The sequence below is a fragment of the Aspergillus niger genome (genome assembly GCF_000002855.4).
Source record: "Aspergillus niger supercontig An01".
NCBI lineage: Eukaryota > Fungi > Ascomycota > Eurotiomycetes > Eurotiales > Aspergillaceae > Aspergillus > Aspergillus niger.
In genome coordinates this window covers 2,157,287-2,177,932 of record NT_166518.1, presented here as the reverse complement: position 1 = coordinate 2,177,932, position 20,646 = coordinate 2,157,287, and the positions used below count along the sequence as shown (strand labels likewise).

General features: G+C 49.2%; 6 protein-coding genes across 6 annotated transcripts; 4 read left to right on the top strand and 2 right to left on the bottom strand.

Moving 5' to 3' along the window:
• Positions 1-1,138: 1,138 nt before the first annotated feature.
• On the bottom strand, positions 1,139-1,606 carry An01g09090 (uncharacterized protein; the record flags this gene model as incomplete). Its single annotated transcript, XM_059750320.1, has 1 exon — positions 1,139-1,606. The coding sequence occupies one exon, from the start codon at positions 1,604-1,606 to the stop codon at positions 1,139-1,141; it is 468 nt and encodes a 155-aa protein (XP_059603277.1).
• A 229-nt stretch (positions 1,607-1,835) lies between these two features.
• An01g09080 (uncharacterized protein) lies at positions 1,836-3,348 on the top strand (the record flags this gene model as incomplete). The annotated part of the gene is made up of 5 exons (XM_059750318.1): positions 1,836-2,009; positions 2,078-2,562; positions 2,613-2,850; positions 3,017-3,111; positions 3,309-3,348. The coding sequence occupies 5 exons, from the start codon at positions 1,836-1,838 to the stop codon at positions 3,346-3,348; spliced, it is 1,032 nt and encodes a 343-aa protein (XP_059603276.1).
• A 2,523-nt stretch (positions 3,349-5,871) lies between these two features.
• An01g09070 (uncharacterized protein) lies at positions 5,872-6,933 on the top strand (the record flags this gene model as incomplete). The annotated part of the gene is made up of 1 exon (XM_059750311.1): positions 5,872-6,933. The coding sequence occupies one exon, from the start codon at positions 5,872-5,874 to the stop codon at positions 6,931-6,933; it is 1,062 nt and encodes a 353-aa protein (XP_059603275.1).
• Positions 6,934-7,439: 506 nt separating this feature from the next.
• An01g09060 (uncharacterized protein) lies at positions 7,440-8,484 on the top strand (the record flags this gene model as incomplete). Its single annotated transcript, XM_059750304.1, has 4 exons — positions 7,440-7,453; positions 7,643-7,743; positions 7,802-7,930; positions 8,144-8,484. The coding sequence occupies 4 exons, from the start codon at positions 7,440-7,442 to the stop codon at positions 8,482-8,484; spliced, it is 585 nt and encodes a 194-aa protein (XP_059603274.1).
• A 960-nt stretch (positions 8,485-9,444) lies between these two features.
• On the bottom strand, positions 9,445-11,745 carry An01g09050 (uncharacterized protein; the record flags this gene model as incomplete). The annotated part of the gene is made up of 2 exons (XM_001389289.1): positions 9,445-11,306; positions 11,373-11,745. 2 exons carry the CDS (start codon positions 11,743-11,745, stop codon positions 9,445-9,447), a joined length of 2,235 nt encoding a protein of 744 aa, XP_001389326.1.
• Positions 11,746-17,901: 6,156 nt separating this feature from the next.
• Positions 17,902-19,965, top strand: An01g09040 (uncharacterized protein; the record flags this gene model as incomplete). The annotated part of the gene is made up of 5 exons (XM_001389288.3): positions 17,902-18,490; positions 18,556-18,801; positions 18,857-19,332; positions 19,389-19,649; positions 19,717-19,965. The coding sequence occupies 5 exons, from the start codon at positions 17,902-17,904 to the stop codon at positions 19,963-19,965; spliced, it is 1,821 nt and encodes a 606-aa protein (XP_001389325.1).
• Between the last annotated feature and the right edge of the window lie 681 nt (positions 19,966-20,646).

Sequence of the window (20,646 nt, the reverse complement as noted above, 5' to 3'; positions counted from 1 at the left end):
ACAACAAATTGCCAGCCAGCCACATGGGTAGTCCCGAACCAAACCACCACGGGCGTTTGTTTACCTCTTCCTCCTTCGTGTACACATACGCAAAACGCATCTAGTCTGCCTAGAAGGTCTAGAACACTCCCGACAATTCTCGTCTGAGGTAACCAATTTCCCTGTATCGACGTAGGTAGAGTAAGGCAGATGGTCAGCGTCACTGTAACCCTGGCCTAGAATGAGATTGTCCAGACATAATGTTTATTGTCGAAAGAGGCAGGTCGTGTCATTAACTTGTTAGATGATGTCAAGTCACGACATCAAAGATCGGACATCCCGTCATTCGCAGAAGGTATGGTGCATCTAGATGGGATCTCGTCAAGTCGTTGACGATGGGGTCCGCGGCCCCAGGCGGTCTGGTGAGGTAATTGTGGTTACGTTTTGTGTAACGGACGGTTTCGGCATCATTACGTGAGATTGCACAATTTGTGACCAACATTAGTTGTGCCACAACCTAATACTACTTTGTACGCAGTGGAACTGAACACGATTCGGTTGGGGTTGTTTTTGCTTGGTTTGATTTCACAGTTAACTAGTAAGGTACATGGGAAATCTTGGCTCTATTGGCCAGTGACACAATATGCTGTGGTAGTGAAGCAAGGAGACGCAGTGATCGATCCTATGCTGTAAACAAGACAGATCCAGTCATTGTCCTAAAAAAATTACAAAGGAACAAATGAACAGGGCAATGTCAACGCCATGCTGATGTCCGCGCATGTAGACGAGACCATGGCTAAAGGGGTATCATGTTGAAGAGTGTTGATGTGGAGGTTGAAGATTGAAAAGAAAAGGAAGATGAGAAGAGAGCTGAAGTTGGAGGGGGAACAATAGCACCCCAAGATTCGAATCGAAGCAGTCAGATGTTGTTGAAGGGAGATATGGGGATTAAAGGCGTATTTGAGTGAGATGATAGAGGTGAAGGTAGCAATCTTCGAACTTCAAGTCGAATGGTGAAAACAAAAACTTTTTTGGTGGTCGTAAGTCGTGAGTCATGATCTGTTGATGCAACGCTGGTAGGCGGCAATGGGCACAATAGAAATAGCGCTGAAGATGGTCGGAAAGAAACCCAGTTTCACTCCCCCCTTGCTCTTCATACCTATGCCATGCCCCTAAGCTTGCCCCAGCCCTTCTCAAGACCGCGGAGAGCCCGTTCACGAGTAGAACCGGAGCTACTCGAGCTGCTGCCGGAGAACTTGCGGCTGAGGGTGCTGGATGAGTCGTCGCTGAAGACCATGTTGCCGGCTCCACCACGGCCGACATGGTAGACGGGGGCAGCACGGCGGAGATCACGCTCAAGCTCTTCGTCGAAGCTAAAGATGGCGCGCTCGCTGCTGCTGTGGACGTTGCCGGCACCGCCACGGCCAGACTTGAAGGTGCTGGGGACATTCGAGTCCAGGCGGGTCAAGGAAGCAGGACCGGTAGCCGTGCGGGAGTCGGTGGTCTTGGTACCCTTCAGGTTGATGACATTGCCAGCGCCTCCGCGAGCCGTGTGCAGAGCAGGGCGGCTGGTATGAGGGACCGACGGATGCGGTTCAACGACACGGTAATTCACTGATGCAGGCATGGTAAATTGAGGTGTGATAGGTAGTCGTAGGTAGGAGAGTGGTGTTTGTTGATTTGTTGTTGTTGAGGATGCGTGCAAAAAGTGCTTGCGATGCGGGAAGTATAAAATGCGCAGTCTATGTCGAATTACTCGAATTATTCGAAACGCGGAAAGTCAATCCGATTTGCGATAATGGCGTAATAAACATGTAGACGCAATATGAGTCAATTGGATACGAGGTGTGTAGGCAATGAGGACCTATGGTCGAGTGGTTCGCGAAGAGGTGGTGGTTCTTGTTTGTTTGTTCAAGTGCGGTAGGCAGAGAGTCAGACAAAGAGGAATGAAGCAGAAGCAGTCTGGGAAAGAGACTATTAAGAAAGGAGAGGAGAAACTAAAATTTTTCCTCCTGTGTTTTTTTTTAGTGGTATGAATGACTCTTCAAACTGGAGCTGATGAGAATCCACTTCTATAGCCTGGAACCAGGCCTCGTAGCGGGGAAGGAGTTATATAGTTGGACGCAGGCGAGCCGGTCCCAGTGAGTTACCGGGGGAAGAGTCAGGACGCCCCCCCTTCGTGACGGCAGGCAGGCTCATGATTGCACCATGGCCACTGCGTGGTTTCCATTTCCAGGCACCGCGCCAGGGTCACGCTTGGCTGGGGTGGAGCTGCCCAGCAATTTTCATCCCCAATAAATCGTTACTAGTAGTGACTTGGTTGAACCTTCCCTCTTTCTGCATTCTGCGGTTATGCGCGCGCTACTCCATCATCACCGCTGCTTTCAGCCCTGCAAATTTTCACCCCGTTAGGGCGGCACCCAAGACGTGCAACATTCACAGCCAATCATTGTCCGTCTGCCCTCAGTCTTACAGTCCCATTGGTTGGTTGTGGACCCACCGCCCCTGCCTATCCTGGCTGCTTTTAGGAATTTCTGTGCGATCATCTGACATGCACGGCGCCAATCCAAGGCGTGGCGAAACGTAACAGAAATTGGCGCCAGAGCCAATCACAACTCATGGATGGTCCCGAGGGCCGGCTCTGGTGGTTTCCTGGGGGTAATGGAAATTGCTGAGTCGGTCACGCGTCATCGGCCAACACATTGCGTGCGGCCTGTTCTGATTCTATTTGGGTCGATCCTGATGAATGAGGGGGAAGACACTCGCAATTTCGCCATCAATAATAGCAATAATTCGGTGTATCCAAGGGGCTATGGTATGCTTGGGCCCGGGGCTGAGTTGATGCTGCTTCCTTGGTCTTGGATGTACAAAGTAATACACAGCCCGTCTACAGTCTTCTATTACTGTCCATAGTTTCTACTGGAATACTAACACGTAGGAAACTGACTTGTTATTAGCTTGGCAATACCGCCTACTATGGACTTACTCTATTCGGCACCAGCAAGAAAATACTAACGAACTCTTACCCTACAAACAGTTCGTTGTCCACTTGCACTATCTCCTTCCACTATACCGTATAATGCCCAATATCCAAGACAAACCCTCGTGGCTTCACCGTCAGCCGGTCAACCGGTTAGAACATTCTACCAGTCCAGGACTATTAATCCCCGCAACTATTAGATCCCGGTGCTACCTGAAACCGGCAGCAGCACAGTTGCATCATCATTTGTGCTGCACCTGAAATTGGAAGCGTCAGGTTAATGGCTAAACTCTGATCCCCGGTAGTACCGAGGGGGAGGGGGTTTTGTTCTTCACGACCACGGTGAAAGGCATCGTCCAGTCAAATCCTGGTTCACACGTCTCAGCTAACCAGACTTACAACTACTGACTGGACGGCGTCTGCTGGAAAGGCAGGTACCGGGAAAGATGCCCAATGCTAAAGGCTCAAAGAGGCAGGCCAACCAACTCCGTGTGCAGGATGATGATGGCATTCTACATGACAGTCACATCTGAAGTCAAGACTGGTGTGGAGCGTGGGATTTCCTCCTGGGAGTGACTAAGACTTTGCCGGGGCTGCCGGTCGAGACCAATTTTAGTGCAGAAATCTCTTTCAGTATGGAGACGGTTAGCGGAGATCATCAAACAACAGCCCCTCACCGCATCATCCGGGTCCCCATCTGACTGACCCTCATTGCGCCCCAATTTCTTCTGCGTTGGCTATTTGGAGTCCTTTACTCGTATGATGTTGTGACCGGTGTGCGTTGGACATGGGGCGATGGCAGGAAATTGGGGGGACTGGATTTTGAGGGATCTCCCCTGGCTGTCATGAGATCTGAACAACATAAACGGAAAATTGAAGAATGCCTCAGGAACCCCACTGCCATCCACCGCGCTAAACCCGAATAGGACAGCTTCCCCAGACGGACTGCCGAGGGGGCGCCACTCCCAAAGAGAAAATGACTCCATAAATCTGGAACGATCGAGAGGGGAAACTGACCAGAAATGCCTCAGTCACGATGAGAATGACACGAATCACCCTCCGACCATCGTGATTTCTTCTAGAGTGCTCATCATCCCCCACCTGTCACGACTATTACCATTAGTCAAATGAAATGTATGCTAAGGACCAACTTGACAGACTAGTGAAGCGCTCACGGACTGCATCTCCTTTCCAAGGGGGTCAGGGGTACAGTCATCTAAACAAAGCAACTCATCATCTCAGCCCCTGAATGGCCACCTCAACCGAGCCGGTTGGACCGGCAAATGGCCGCCATTCCCGTTGTTCCTGCAAACGTCTGGTTCCCGAGGCAAAAAGGAAAAGGCAAAGAACTTTTGCGAGGACACGTCGTTGCTTCCCCGGATTTTCAACCCCGGAGCATCCTAGTCATGCAGGTCTCATCACTCATCACACCCGGCTGACTGCCACCACCGGGACATGACGTACGAGTAATTTTTCCGTGCAGGATATAGACTACCCCTTCTTTCAGCTTCCGTTGCCAGGAGGTCGTCGAAGTTTCCATGCTTCTGGACACGGCCACCGCCTGACTAGGTGCTCGTGTGCTCCTTTTCCAACCATGTCTGGTGTTGTGACCCCTCGCTCGTATTTCCCAACATTCCTATCTTGCCACTTCGCCATGGTCAAAACACATGGGAACACAATGATAGACCTCATCATACATTGTAGTCATTTGAAGAGTTTAACTAAAAGTGGCATTCCGCATCAACCCCTCGGTCCCTTGCGAGTCGCTCAGGCAGTTGTCGGTCACGACATCGCGAATCCCTTGCTAGTAGGTCGTTACCACATCAGGGAATAGTGATGGCACCAAATTAACTGCATTTCGTTATGTCCTATCCCATAGTTTTGGGACAGTCCCCCTTGCGTTTGTCGGCCGTTAGGCGGCTCATGGGTCGATGCGGCAATGCTTGCTAGTCTCACTATTTGGCTGTCATGTCAAAATCTGGTTCTTAGGATATGACATCCTTCTGAACATACGGATCCCATGAATATTACAATCACAGAATGCAGCGCTGAACCTGGACTAAGTGTGTATGCTTCGAGTCCACTAATTACTCCATATATTCCATATGACCAGTTATCCTACTACCTGTTCTTCAATCAACCCCTCACATTGCTCCCAGGAATAAACAGGATAGAAGTGATAATAAAAGTAAGGGGTCTGTTTCTTACCATATTGGACATTCGAGCTCCTTTTTATGTAAACTAGACAGGATCAAGCAGCTTCCGTGGCCGTTTCGTAGAGCCTACCGCGCTGCCATTGATTCCAACTACAATTCATATATCCAGAACATGAATACCAGCTCCATAAGATGCCCAATTGATACACCTCAATAGTATATCTTATAGAAAAGAAATGCTATACAAGTTCTTCTATTACCACCAGTAAACACAGCGAGCAGTTCTGCTCTACACCCACAAGCTCAGTCAGCCCAAATAATTCTGCTACCTCCCACCGTCAAAACATACAGAAATCTCGGATGAATTTCTGGGAGTTGTATGTTTCCAAAATCCGCTAAATCCGAGGTTTTTTCAGCGAGGTTCACTAGTTTCTGCCGTCTTGAGCGGTGTGTAGAGCGGTACGAGGTTATCTTTGGCTGGAGGACCAAGGTAGTCCGGCTACAACTATAAGACGTCGGCTTTTGCCTGAGTTGCTCTACGTCAAGTACAAATTGCCAGTGTCTTGCGGCTGACTCCGTTGGATTTAGCTCTCCTGATATATATATACTGAATATGTTTCCTTCCACCTTGCTTTCCTCTTTCACTTCCCAACTAGCCTCCCAGGTCTTCGTCTCTTGAAGCTCGAGTATACGCTCTATGCTATTGAAGTGGGACTTCATCTTACCTCACAGTAGACCAGCTAAGTAAATCTGAAAATGGAGAGACCATCGAATTTAGGCCAAGATGAAGGTCTACCATTAACAGAACCCAAGTATGCTATTCTGCCCTCAGCTGACCTCGCCTTGGTTGGGAAGTATCCCCCAGAGATATATAAAGGCATTCATAAGCTCGAGGAAACAATCAAATCCACATTTGATACACTCGAAGAGCATGATATCGACCAATACCTGTCTCTAGGATGTGTGTCTGGACAAGATTTTCAACACCTGGTCGAGAATCGCCAGCAGCTATGTTACTCAGTCAGGTTCACATACTTCCCAGATATCGAAACACTTATTGTTAAAATTGCCATGCCTAGGCAGAATGCGGCTCGCATGGCATTTAGGCGAGAGATCACCTCCCAGTTAAGGATCATGAGTCTCGGCATCGAGGAGCGTCCTGCCCTATGGCCGTCCCTTCACATCAGCCCTGCAGGTTCCATGAAAGAAGCAGACGATAGTTGGTCCCATCCTTTGATGGAACCTAGGAATAATGATTGGCCAAAAATCGTCATTCAGAGTGCGGTAGCAGAATCGATGCCCAGGCTCCGCCAAGAAGCCTCCTGGTGGATAAATAACTCTAAGGGTCAAGTACAGATCGTGATCTTGATTAGTGTGCGCAAAGATAGTAGGAGTATAGTATTCGAAAAGTATTTCCCAAAGTTTAGTGTTCCTTCCAACCCCGGAGCGCAACCTGGGACAGCCTATATTCCAGACCTGATTTCAACTACTGAAGTGTGCTATGGAGATGACCCTCCAACTATTCGAGGCCCTCCAGTCAGGTTGGAGTTCCAACGCTTAGTGGGTAGAAAACCACTGTTGTCTGAGAAAGACGTCATTCTGTGGCCGGAGTTGCTCTTGGAAATCGCTGAAGACATCTTTGAGTATGACGGATTTCCCCCGCTCAGACTGGCACGGTACAAAGCTCCTCATATGTTAAGCCCTCACCTGGGTCGTGACGTCGTCCTTAGTTCTAATGGGTTCCTTGGGCACAGGACCAGGACTGAAAGGATTGAAAAAAGACAAGCACTTAGAATCAAACCATCAAGTATGGGATGATTTGACTGATACGGAAACGTCGAAGAATGACCACTTTGTATCTATCTAGATGGTACTATCTTACATGAGGTTTACGGGAATTTAAACGGGCTCTTCATATAAAGTGTTATATTTACTCCCCAATTGCACGATCAAGTAGTTCATCAGACTGTTTTGCAATGGCCTTCGCTGCACACATGAAGATGGTGATATAGTTAGATAGGTGTTTTTGCCTGAGGCCACAGCATCACTTCCCTAATATATTGCCGTAATTGACCGCCCTGATATCGCAGCGATCTCCGCCTCAAGCAGTGCGTCGCCATTGATTTCTCTCTAGCTAGCATCAACGGTCCTTTGTGCTCATTCAATATCAGTATTATCGCTCTTTCATTAGACTGCTATAATTTCAGCGAATACACCGCCGTACTCCTCCCACCGAGCCATCTCTCACGCGCATCGCGCCACCTGCGCGCATCCGACTTGAGCTTATTTCGCTTGCAAAGAGCAGTTGCTCTTTGAATACCAAAATGCCCAAATATAAGTCATATCCTCCCCTTTTGATGAAACCTTGATACTGACAGTCACTTTACTCTTTTGTAGGACCACCCCAAGCCCTTCAACACCCACCCGCAGACTTGTCCATCGCGCATGCAATTCCTTCCACCCTCCTATCCAGCCATTATCTCCGGAGTCACATCCCCACTGACCGATGTATCCAATCGAATATAGGCGACTACTGCGATGTCTACCTCACGCACGACTCGATGAGCGTGCGCAAGGCGCACAACGCCGGACGTAACCACCTCAGAAACGTGCTGGAATACTACCAACGTACGGCGGCCCCATTCGCCTCAGACCATCTCAATGCGTGCTGCTAACGCGACACTAGAAATCGGACAAGAAAAGGCCCAATCGGTCATCGATTCCATCACCTCGTCCTACGCCGCCGAAGGCCAGGCTGTCCCGAATCCCGCAATGGCTCCCCCGGGGGCTTACCCTCCTCCATTTGGCTTCCCTGGTATGTCACATCGCCACCTACTACACCTTCAGCAACAATCAAAGCAATCCACAAGCTAACTACTGACATTCAGGCCGACCAGGTCAACTCCCTCCACCTCCCTTTGGAATGCCTCCTCTGGGCGCACCCGGCGCACCGGGCATGCCTCGTACGTTGCACCTATCCCCCACAAAGCAAACCAACACCATGAGTACCTAACCTTCATGAAAACAGCCCCCGGAGCAAGAGGTCTCCCCTTTCCACCCCCCTTCCCCGGTCCAGCAGGCGCCGCCCCTCCTGCCGGTCTCCCCCCTCTCCCCAACATGCCCCCCGGTGCCCAGGGCTTCCCTCCTCTGCCTGGCGGATTCCCTCCGAACTTCCCGACCCCTCCCCCTGGTGCTGCTGCTGCCGGGTTCCCCCCCATCCCTCCCCCAGGTCAAGCTCCAGCAGGATACAGCCCCAGTCCTACGCCCGGTATAGCTGGACCGCCGGGACAGGATGGTGGTTACGCACCACCGCCCGGTATGGGCGCCGGTTTGCCTGGTCCGCCTCCGGGATTGGGTGACAAGCGGTGATGGCAGGATTTATCTTATGTGTATCTGTATCATGTGCCGCTTGGTTGATTTTTTACGGAGGGGGTTGTTTTTCTTTCCTATTTTCAATTTCTCTATTTGTTTTGTCTAGACCCCGCTTTCTTCTGATTTTGAAGTGATTCCATACCAGCGTTCTATCTATGGGGAATTCGGTCATGCAATATTTCTTTCTTTTGTCTGATTGAAAGGAAGAAAAAGTTGGTAAATCAACAGAATATGAATAAAAGGATTTATTGGATGGATGGGTTCTCTATTCACTTAGTCATGATGCATAGTTAAGTCGTAGTCAGTTGCATTTGGTAATATTTCGGAATCGAGGTCTGAAAACGTTCCTTTAGTCGTACTACGACAATCTTGATAAAACGACATCTACAAGCTACAATAGATCCTTTTGAATAGTTTCGGGATAAAGGTCAATGCAACTCAGGCATAGCATTATGATTTCTATCCATACACGATGAAACCACAAAGAATAATACAGGGATATCGGATCAGACAAGTAGACAGACCCCCTGCCAGCTAATAAAATAAAAGGAACACTTCACGTAGTCCACACAAAACCCAAGTACCGATCTCCAGATCCAGTATTTCAGAACGCCAGCGGTGAAAATAAATCGAGAGAGAAAAAAAGGTGGGAAGGAAATGAAAGGTGGATTGCCTTGGTAAGGATTTGGATGAGAGCCAGAGGATTTGGGAGAAAGAAAAGAAGGAAACAAGTAATTTCCCTGTATATCATAGTATACGACAAGGAATGGTAGCCAAGAGCATATAGGCAAGCAAATGGGTGGAATCGCAATATAAAAAGCAAAAAAAACGCACATAGCGCGGGGGGGGAGGATGCAGTCAGTGGAAAGCTAGAATAGGGCCCGAAGAATCAACCCATGCCCGCACTAAGCCATAACTTCATCTCAAGCAAGGCTAGAAAGCAATCATATAAGTCTTTCAGTGGTCATAACCTGCTCCCCGTTGCCATGGGCTCGGGTTGTTTTGTTGCCGGTATGCATGTGGGTTTTGGAAGGGGGAGCTGTTGTAGTTCCGTGGTACAGGAGACGGCGAACGCCCGAAATTAGCATCGTAGGCAGGAGGGCCATTGCGGGCCGAGGTGTCGCTGGGGAACAGCGGCAAAGACGGGTCGACAGGGGAAACCGGGGAATGACGAGCGGTCTGGTGTGTCTGAGCATCAGGGGCTTCGAGATTCTGGCGGCTAACACTGGCACCGTTTCCGCTCGAGAAGGACGTGTTGTCATCCTCAAACGGACTGGATTGGTACGGCGACCCCTTCATGTCTCCACGGGCGGTAGCACCCAGAGCATCCAGTTCGGTGGTCAACTGACCCCCGTTCTTAATGAACGAACCCCGGTCATCTCTCATGGGCTGGTACCGCGTGTCGGGGTTCTTGGAAACGATGGCGTAAACAGATGCGATCAAGACCAGAATCAACAACACCAGAGCAAAGACAGCGTTGTAGACGAAGAAAACAACACCCATAACACCAGTGACAATTCCGGGTTGGTTGAACACATCCGAGAAGAATAGCAGGAAAATCGTGTTGAGGAAGTTAATGGCGGCAATCGAAATGTTGTAGATATTGGTCTTCTTGTCCATCCAGGGCCGGAGGACGCTGACAGCAATGAGCATAGCAGCTTCAATGATGACGAGGGCGATGGTTTGCACGACCGGGGCGGGCTGACTCAAGCCAATGAAAAGGCCCTTGATCAGGATGTAGCCCAAGAACGGGACAATGAAGTAGTACGCAGTTGCGCGGTACTGGACATACAAGAAGCCCCACTTATTCAGGCAGGTAGGGTCAGAGTAGAGGATATAAGCCGGGTTCTTGTGCATGATGACAGATCGCTTGGCCAGACGCAACACCTTCAATGCTGCCCAGCCCAGCGCTGCAACCACCGAAAGGAACATGATCACAGCAAGAACCACCTCCGCAGCTGAGTCTACCCGAGTGAATTCCCACAGGCAGAGTACACACATTTGGGGGAAGCCGATCAGCGTAAGTCGGAACAGGATTCCACGTGCGACAACCTTCCATCCGTTACGGAACTCTTGGAATTTATCCCCCTTCATCTTGCCGTTCTTAGCAAGGACCTCACAGCCAAGCTTGAAAACAGCGACAAGGGCCATCACCAGCGCAACGAATACAACAAAGAAGATAAGACCGGTAAGGAAGATGTTGGTGGTTTCAATTCCAGCCTTGAAACCAACACGCTCAATACCACGAACAATGACGCTAGAATCCGTGGCAGTCTGGGTACTGGCATCCGAACGTTTCTGCCAATGCTTGAAATACCCAGTGGCCTTCCGGACAATGGGCTCATCATCGAGGGAGCGCTTGCGTCTGTAGAGTTGAACGGACGTAGTGGACAAGTCCGAAAGAAGGGTCGAAGCCGTCCCTCCAGTCGAGCGCTGATACCATGTACAAATAGTTTCCAGGAAGCCCACATGGATGATACCCATACTCCACTGGAAATTCTGGGTCCAAGACTCCACGATCGGAGGCATGGCGACGGATGTCATACCAATCATCGCTTGAGACTGCATGAAGCCGAAGAGCGAGAGCGCATTAGCCGCGACGTGAGCAGCCGTGTTCGAATGTCCTAATCCAGAGGTGATAGCAGAGGCAGCAAGACCGAGACCGGAGATAATGGCTGTAGTCCAGCCGACACCCTTTTGATAAACTGTCTTGCCGTTGGAGAGGGATGCTTCCACACAGGTAATGGCTTCACCGGTGGTGGTAGAGTTGATATAGATCCGCACGTTGGCATCAAGATCCGGGACGGTGTATGCAATGTCTACGCGCAAATTGTCAATGGACTAGGGCTCACTCGAAGGGGCCGCCAATGGCGGAGATCACTTACTTGGAATGGACTTGACCACCGACTCAGGCACGGTGATGACGGCTTTCGGAACATCGATTGTGCCTGCATTCATGGGACAGAGTCCAGTAAGATCCATCTCACAGGGGTCGAGAGTCTTGGTCAACACCTGGATACCATAGGCCTCGAGCACGAGCTCTGCAGTGACCTTTCCAGAAATTGCAGACACTCCATCGAAGCTGAAGGTGAGCGAGCGGTTGCCGGGTGTGAATGTAACACTGAAGTAAGTGGCCGTGAAATTCGAACTGTCCTGGCAAATACTAAGAGCATTGGACTCGATAAGCTTGACGGCGGCCGCCTGCGGGGAGTTGAGCAGGACGACCAGAAGGCCGATGAACATGGATATTAATCGCATTCTGGCAAGCTATGTAGCCGACAACTTGTCGTTTCGTAAGAAGTAACGAAGGCGCCCGTCGACCAGTGCGGGAGCCGCGGGGATAAAAAATCAAGGCGATCGAACAATAGGGTGGTACTCCAGAGCACCAGCTTGGCGCGGCCGGATGCGGTCGTGTAGGAAGTCGGCGGAAGTTGTAGTCTTGCCTTGGGAAAAGAGAGTGGTACCGCAGTGGAAATTGCGGAGGGTAGGATCGTAGGAAGAGTCGGATAGGGTAGTATGTAAGGATTATCGCTCGATGGGGGTGGGATCCTGTTGCGGTTACGGTTCACCACGTCATTGGTAGCCCAGGGCGCTTGCTTTCCGGATACTGGAACAAAAAGAGCGGATGAAACGGGTTACGTCGGGTTGAAAGAACGATTTGCAAAAAAAAAAAAAAAAGAATGCGATATATAAAATGAGTGTCGACTGTGGTAGTAGTATAAAGAGTTCAAGAGAGTGTCGTAGTTGGAAGTCGAAATAACAACAAAGCGAGCGTGGGATGGCGACACACAGTATGGCCGGGGGGGTTGTTAAGTTGAAGGACGACACACGGGGAAAGGGACGGAGGATGGATGGGATAGATGGTTGCCTGAGTCTCCCTAAAAAAGCGGGAAGGGGAGGAAAAGAGGGGAGAGGTGTTTCGCACCCTCTGGGGACGGGGAACGCAGGTCGAATTGGCGAAAAGAGAGGGATGCAACGAGAGGAAGGGAAAAAAAGAAGAAGAAACAAGAAGATCCAGACAAGAGGGTAGAGAAAGGGAAGAAAGAAGAGAAAGCGACGTCCTCCCTTCAAGACGCAAGACACAACACAGTCACAGCGTTTGGACGTGTGTGTATTATTTTCTTCAGGGGATTTCGGGGTCGCAGGAGAGACGGCCGGGAATGGAATGCTGGGTTTCTGCTTGTTGGTTTGTTTGAAACCGCCCGGGACCCTCCTCTGCGCTGACTCAGCTCGGGGGCCGCCCTCGATCTCACCAATAACAGGGCTCAATGGCTACTCTGTCACGGGAAAGTGGAGTCGAACCACCACCGGGCGGAGTATGTACAATACCGTATCAGGTCGGTATTTGATGGATGGAGATGAGGACTACTACTACTAGTAGCAGTGGTAATAGTAGTAGTACTTCAAGCACGCAGGAACAATAATAGTAGCCAAGACAATGAGAATGGATGACAGATGATAATGGTCAGTAAGTTGATCTCAGTTTGGACCAATCACTTATACGCATGAATCAAACTCTCCTAGATTTTCTTCTCACTGAATGATCACACGGTTCACAGGAGGGAGGTCAGTCAAAAAGTCAGTATGAACAGAGCAGGTCACTCATCCTGCTCAGCTGCCGACCTCAGATACTAAGTATGTATGGCTAACTACTATGTCCCGCTGCAGCTGCCACACCTGGAATGATTGACTGTAAATTAACTTGCTACTTTGCAGCCAGTCTGTCGGTACCAACTTGAAGTCATCATCATTCCCCCCCATTATTTGCCTTTTTCTGCCCCAAGTCCCAAGGCTCACCTTCAGTCCGACTCCAGTGGGTGCACGCGCGTCCCTCAGGGGGTTGGGTCTGGCCAAATGCGGATGCCTACTTATGCTTTCCTTTACCCGCCGGGCCGCACTCTGATTTGTCTAGCATCGGGCGGGCCAGAGCAAATTTTATGGCGCCTGGGGGGTGGTAAAAACGGCTGGCAATCATGAATGGTTCCATCCTCCTATGGCATTACGAAATTATCATCCTCCGTGCTTGCTTGTGGGGTGCAACCTGCAGCCTCGCAGAGGTTAAAATTCAATGTCAGTGGATCTAAAATGTCTGCCGCTGTTCGTCGTGATCGCAATGCCGTGGATAGTGGACAGACGCACTGGAGAACACGGTCCATCTTGTCTTGCTGTACTTTGTATGTCCGAGAAGATCTATCAGAACTCGCTTTCTTGTCTTACTGCCACCTTGACTCAGTGGCAATTCATCCACGCACCTAACAAAGTACTTTGTAGCTGTCGTCGAAGAATATACTTTTTGTCGTGTTTTCTTTTGCCCCTCCTGCTTCATTTCTTTTTTTCTTGTTCCCCCGCTCACCGCCTGGATCGGAATACATCGATGCTATTAATAACTTGGCCTTCCCACGAGTTGTTGCGACGACCCAATGATACGCACTACTGCAACTGAAACGTCGAGGTGCGTTCTCCATTCAGCGCAAGCATCAGAGGACAATGCAACGTAGGAAGAAGCAGCAGAAGAATCTCTTCAATGGCCGTCATTGAGAACTACAGCACCAGTCTCTCCGTACCCCGTACATATGAGATGTCAGGTCGTTTATCGATCAACTGGAACTGTCAAATCTCGCAGCATAGGTTATCTTCCGACCGATCTATTTGTGTTTCAACCGTGGACCTGGACCCTGTGTCTGAACCCCGTGTGTAACGCGGTAACAACCTGAGCCTGCTGAGTAATTCCCCTGTACTCCGTCAAGCGCGTGGAAATTTCGATCCTGTCGCATGTCAGATGCAGATAACCTGCCTCAATGGGACAGAGAAACGGCAGAGAGTTGGGTCATTGCTCATGCGTGGTTTTACTTTGGAACCGTGTTAATAACTGTTGATCTGGCAGATCAACGGAATAGGACAGCGGATCGTACTCGTATGTTTCTTCTTTGATTGACATAAGTGTTAGTGCGTGCGGTAGGGCGCCCCAGAGGGCGTTCCCAGAATGCCACTAACAGCAAGCCTGCCGTCGAGGGCTTAACTATGGGCTGCTCTTTTAATCTACTATTAGATAGTTTGGCGAGGGGAAAACTGGTGTGTGTCTGCACAGCCGCCTCCTTGCCCAATCTTCCAGAAACCACACTATCTACCACCTCTTTCCGATTTAATCAATTGCAAACCAATCCTCGTTCTTGCAGTAAGGAAACAATATTTCATGCTTTTCCAGGTCTCATCCTTTCTTATAACACTGAATATACACCTGCTACCACTTGTCTCGGAAGACCTTCCAAGACACACGGACATCGTAGTTCAACTTGCTAAGATGCCACCGCATCCCGCATCCCTGATCAACCCCCGAGCGAAAAAAAGGCAGATCATCAGACTTTGCCCGTCCGTGACTTGCGCATCATGACGTCCAGTCCCCATTGATCATCTCTCCTCTCCTCTCCTCCCAATCCCGTGCATTTTCCCCCTTCTTCCATCATACCCGATGAGCGGAGAAAAATCGACAACAATACAATTCTCCATCCTCTTACCTTCTTCCTTCAGAGCGATCAAAGGAAGCAAACCGCACCGTAGTATCGGATCATCCAGCCCATCCACAGGGTCCTAAACCGCTGACGCCTCAACCATGGGTTGGACGGAAAGGCTCGTCCTATTTTTGGTTCTCCTGGCCCTACTTACGAGTGCAGAACCACGGATTGCGTAGTCTCTCGGCTACGCCACTCTTCCTGGTTTTCTGGTTCTTTGCTAGGGCCTGGGCCACGAGTGTTAACCGGAGTGTCTGGTGGGTGTTTCATGATTTTGTGTTTCTCGAGTTTTAGCTGTGTTTCTGGATGGTTTATGATCATTGTAAATGATGTTTTATGATTAGGTAATTGTTCATAATTATGCTTGCTGGACAGTGTCGTATTTGTTGTGTGGCTACTGTTTGTCGGACTAGAGATGTTTTTGAGAAGACAGTTCGCGAATTACACAAACGCTAAACTATGGCATACAAGTGACTTGCTGATAATTAATTGTGTCGGCATCTATCTGCATCTCCTCTGTTGTAGTGGTATTGCTAGCACGGTCATCTCATGTCTCTCTGGGATACTACTATCGGACTCATGGTTGGATATATATTTAATCTCAAGTGAACATGACCTTTACAAACCAAATCATGACAGTCAGTTTTATCCTGCTGATATCTCGGGATTTCATCATTAGGCCAACTGCTTGGGACTCAGTAGCCTACTATCAGATTATATCTACTTCGTACGAAATGTCCAAAAAAAAGCCTTATCATCAAATTCAGTCCCCAGACACCTTATATGACATACTATCGCTCCTCAACTACATATCCTACCCCATTCACCCCACTATCCTGTCAAATCAACAGTAGGAAAAATACTTCCCCAAAGATTCTTAAGGCAAGCTCTCGGGACCCATGAACCCACTAGACCAGAGCTCATCGGCTAGGTGTATATTCCCCAATCTCACTAATGTCTAAGTAGACGGCAATCGCTAGTTATGCGCGGTATTTAGATACCTCCCTGGAACTCAATAATAACTAATTGCCAGTTCATACGCTCCTAATTCCTATCCTACATTACTCATCAATACATCCAACAACCTACTTACCAATTTTTTGCAGCTAATTGCCAATGGATCATACCTATTCATCGGACAACACTGATGACGTGTCTTTATATACCTCACTTACGTATTAGCCGTCCCCAACGGGCCCGCTTACGCTCAAGAAGCACATACACAAAAGACACACAGAGGGACTTAGGCTACTACTCCGTCTTGTCAGTGCATATTTGACGAATAACTGTCATCTATCCCGTTTGCGTACACCGTGCTTTCATTTCTGTGTGGATTTTGACACCCACCTTCTGTGTACTTCGTAAAGTTGGGCTGACCTCCGCGGAGTACCGCTTGTATTGAACAGAAGGGTTAGTTTAAGTACACAGTAGGATTTCCTGGCCCTATGGCAACCCCCTACTATACAAACTAGAAGCGAACCTTTGTTTCCACATGCCTGTTGCTCGGAGTCTTATCTAAGTATAGATACATCTGAAACGTCGAACCAGTCTTTTCTCCCAACAACTAGACTAGTCCGATGTGCTATGTTCGCTTGCTTACAAGGTACGTTCCTGGAAGGAAGCCGAGCTAAGCCACGCCGCGATCAGGGGTAGATTTGGGATATCTCAGATGTTGATTGATTTCAACGAACGGGTTGACCGAGAGCAAGTCAGAGTCCGACACATGCGAGTGAATGTAAGAAGGGGAAAAAGGGGCAACGAGCCTCACAGCCACGACTAGCGCTTCAGGGAGTCCATCCCCGGAATATATGGGGTGGAATTGGGCCTACGCAGCCCGTGTCTTGTAGCTGGGTTCGTCGATAATGATCGTAAGCACTGTAGCAGGATGGCAAAGCTTTCGGCGTAGGGCACTATGTTCATGATGGTAGTACCTTTATATTTGAATTGGTAGCTCTGTATCCACCCTGTTCGTTGTAGAGGAAGAGGGCATGCTGCCTCAGGCTTAGGGAAACATGTACTCCGTATGTATGTTTAGTATGAACTTTGAATAGATGCCGGAGGCTGTATAGTAGCATATAGTGCCTCCTATCTCTTACAGCCGATAGTTAAGAATCGCGCATGAAACAGTGACATGAAGCTCTAAGGCCGAACTATCCTGGTTCGGGTCTCGGACTTTCGGGCGAAATTTCCTATAATATCGGAGAGGTCTATATCCACGCATTTTTATGGGAAACAATCATCGCATCGTCCAGAAGTATCAGCAGTTCCTCGAATTTGTCTGGTAAGTCCGACGTGTTAATGGCGAAAACGTTCGAGTCTGAATGCCGATCTCCACTTCGTCAGAGCTGGTCCATTGAACTGTGATCGGTTGAGTCCTAAAAAGGACATATTAAAGGGTACAGACTGTATATACCTGTTATTATGGATAGCTCCCATGTTGCTTAGTAGTTCTGAGCTATAGAAGTATGAGATAGTATGGCTTGCAAAGATGCCACTGGCAAACAGTCTAGAGGCGAGAGGGCATTGTTGTTCACAGATAGCATGACACATAGTATGAGGAAGTGCCATCCTCTGAACCAGTAACACGATACTTATCTAACTTAGCAGTTTCAGGTTTCTTGACATACACTGGAAGATAAGCACTATGCTTCGTATGCACAGAAAGCAAGCAGTAATATAGGTAGTATATCCATGGCTGTGCCAGCCTCAGGCACCAACGCACGGACTTGCCACAACCAATTATCGCCCCTTATCAGCACGTGACGCGGAGTTTGGCAGAATCGGACCAAAAAAAAGAGGAAAGAAAAAAAAAAGGGCCGTACCAGCTTCACGTTCCAGACCCAACCCCAACGTCGAATTTTTCTATTCGCAAAGGGAACCTTTCTACGGAAGGTACTCAGTCAAGATGCCGATTCCTGTGGATACTGCGAAATCCATCAACAAGAAGCGCAAGAGAAAGCACGGTGCGCGCGCTGCGACCGACGCCGACGATGCTTCTCCGAAGCCCGCTGTCGAGAATGGAGAGACGACCGAAGTGACGGAGACACCTACGGAAAAGAAGTCGAAGAAGAAGGCCGCCAAGGAGTCTGAGAAGGAAGAAAAGCCCAAGAAGCGCAAGGTAGATGACTCCAGCAACGAGGATGAGAATGACAGCGAGGAAGAAGTCCGTGAGGCCGATCCCGAAGATGAAGATGATAACGAGGGCAAGGAGGATGGAAATGGTGCAGACCTTCCTTCTTTGGACGCTGTGCGTCTGCCTCAGACGGATGGCGAGCCGAAGAAGTTCACGGAATTGAACCTCTCTGAGAAGACGATGAAGGGTATTCAGGATATGGGCTTCGAGACTATGACCGAGATTCAGCAACGTACTATTCCTCCGCTACTTGCTGGTCGTGATGTCCTCGGTGCTGCAAAGACGGGTTCCGGAAAGACTTTGTCGTTTTTGATCCCTGCTGTGGAGATGTTGAGCGCTCTGCGGTTTAAGCCTCGCAATGGTGGGTTTTTGGCCATGTCTACCAGGTGTTCACTCATTGAACGTGTGCTAATATTCCGGTTCCAGGTACTGGTGTTCTTGTTGTTTCCCCCACCAGAGAGTTGGCGCTGCAAATATTCGGTGTGGCCAGAGAGTTGATGGCGCACCACTCGCAAACATATGGTATCGTTATCGGAGGTGCCAACCGCCGAGCTGAGGCAGAGAAGCTCACCAAGGGTGTCAACCTGCTTATTGCCACCCCTGGACGTTTGCTCGATCATCTGCAGAACACCCCTGGCTTTGTGTTCAAGAACCTGAAGACACTTGTTATTGGTAAGCGTGACGTGATTACGAACACAATAGGAAAACGACTCTAACGTCTGTGCAGATGAGGCGGACCGTATCCTGGAAGTCGGTTTCGAGGACGAAATGCGTCAGATTGTCAAGATCCTGCCCTCCGAGGAGAGACAGACCATGCTGTTCTCTGCCACCCAGACCACGAAAGTCGAGGATTTGGCGCGTATATCGCTGCGGCCTGGCCCCTTGTACATCAACGTTGACCACCGCAAGGAGCACAGCACAGTTGAGGGTTTGGAACAGGGTTATGTCATCTGTGAGGCTGACAAGCGCTTCCTGCTTCTTTTCTCCTTCCTTAAGCGCAACCTCAAGAAGAAGATCATTGTCTTCTTCTCCAGCTGTAACTGTGTGAAGTACCACGCGGAGCTGCTCAACTACATCGACCTGCCGGTGCTTGAACTCCACGGCAAGCAGAAGCAGCAGAAGCGGACCAACACATTCTTCGAGTTCTGCAATGCCAAGCAGGGAACCCTGATTTGCACTGACGTTGCTGCCAGAGGTTTGGATGTGAGTTTCTACCTGCCCATGAACAGATCACCCAGAGCATAAACTAACTAGTATAGATTCCGGCTGTGGACTGGATTATCCAGTTCGACCCTCCGGATGACACCAGGGATTACGTTCACCGTGTCGGTCGTACGGCTCGTGGTGTGAACGGAAAGGGACGCAGTTTGATGTTCTTGCAGCCTTCCGAGGTTGGTTTCTTGAAGCACCTCAAGGAGGCTCGTGTTCCCGTGGTGGAATTCGACTTCCCGGCCAACAAGATCGTCAACGTTCAATCTCAACTTGAGAAGTTGATTGGTCAGAACTACTATCTGAACAAGGTAAGTTTACAGGCTACATTTGACTCCTATGTACGATATCGATGCAATACTGACTCAACCCACCTAGTCCGCCAAGGAAGGTTACAGAGCCTATCTCCAGGCATATGCCTCGCACTCGCTCCGGTCCGTCTTCGACGTGCACAAGCTTGACCTGGTCAAGATTGCCAAGGGATTCGGATTCTCGACGCCGCCGCGCATCGACATCCAGCTGGGCTCCAGCCTGAGTCGGGATAAGAAGCAGCAGCAGCAAGGACGCCGAAACTACGGCAGCCAACCGAAGGGGCTGAAGTTTAAGCGCAAGCACGAGGATGACTGAACTGACTGACTAATAAGCAAGAGAAAAGCAAGTGGTTTGTGTGATTTCTTAAGACCTGGCATTTTAGTTTCGGAGTTTACCCTGTGGATATCTGGACTTGTCTATATTATTATTTCAATCGTTCTCTTGAATAGATTCTATCATTCAGAAGCATTCAACCATCTTAGCAACTGTATTCCTGTTCGGTACACTCTTTTTCTCCGATCGGAGATTACTCCCTAGAATGAACCCAGAAGCACAGACTGAGACAGGTGACTGGAGAGGCGTGCTGAGTCTCCTTCTGTGAAACCAAGATTGTGGTCAAAGACTGGTCATTGTAGTTCTCTCGACTGGATAGCCGATGTACTTGGCAGCTAGGAGTGTCTCACGGCCTATCGATGGGCTGCAATGCATGTCATTCATGTATAGGCCTGGTACAGAATGGAACAAAGTATCGGGTAGGCTGAGCTATGAATAGATACATAGCGCGGATTAGGTTGATGATCGGTGAATCTTATCTACTGTTGTTGCTGCAACTGTGGAAACTGTACGCATCTTCTACATCATCTCAGTAGTGGGCTGTTCTATATCTGGCATATCGGCTCCAGAGAAAAAATAAAATAAAATAAAATAAAAAATAAACATTGGCAAGTGACTTCGACAAAAGGAAAGGCAATCCCACCACGAGAAATAATGGGAATC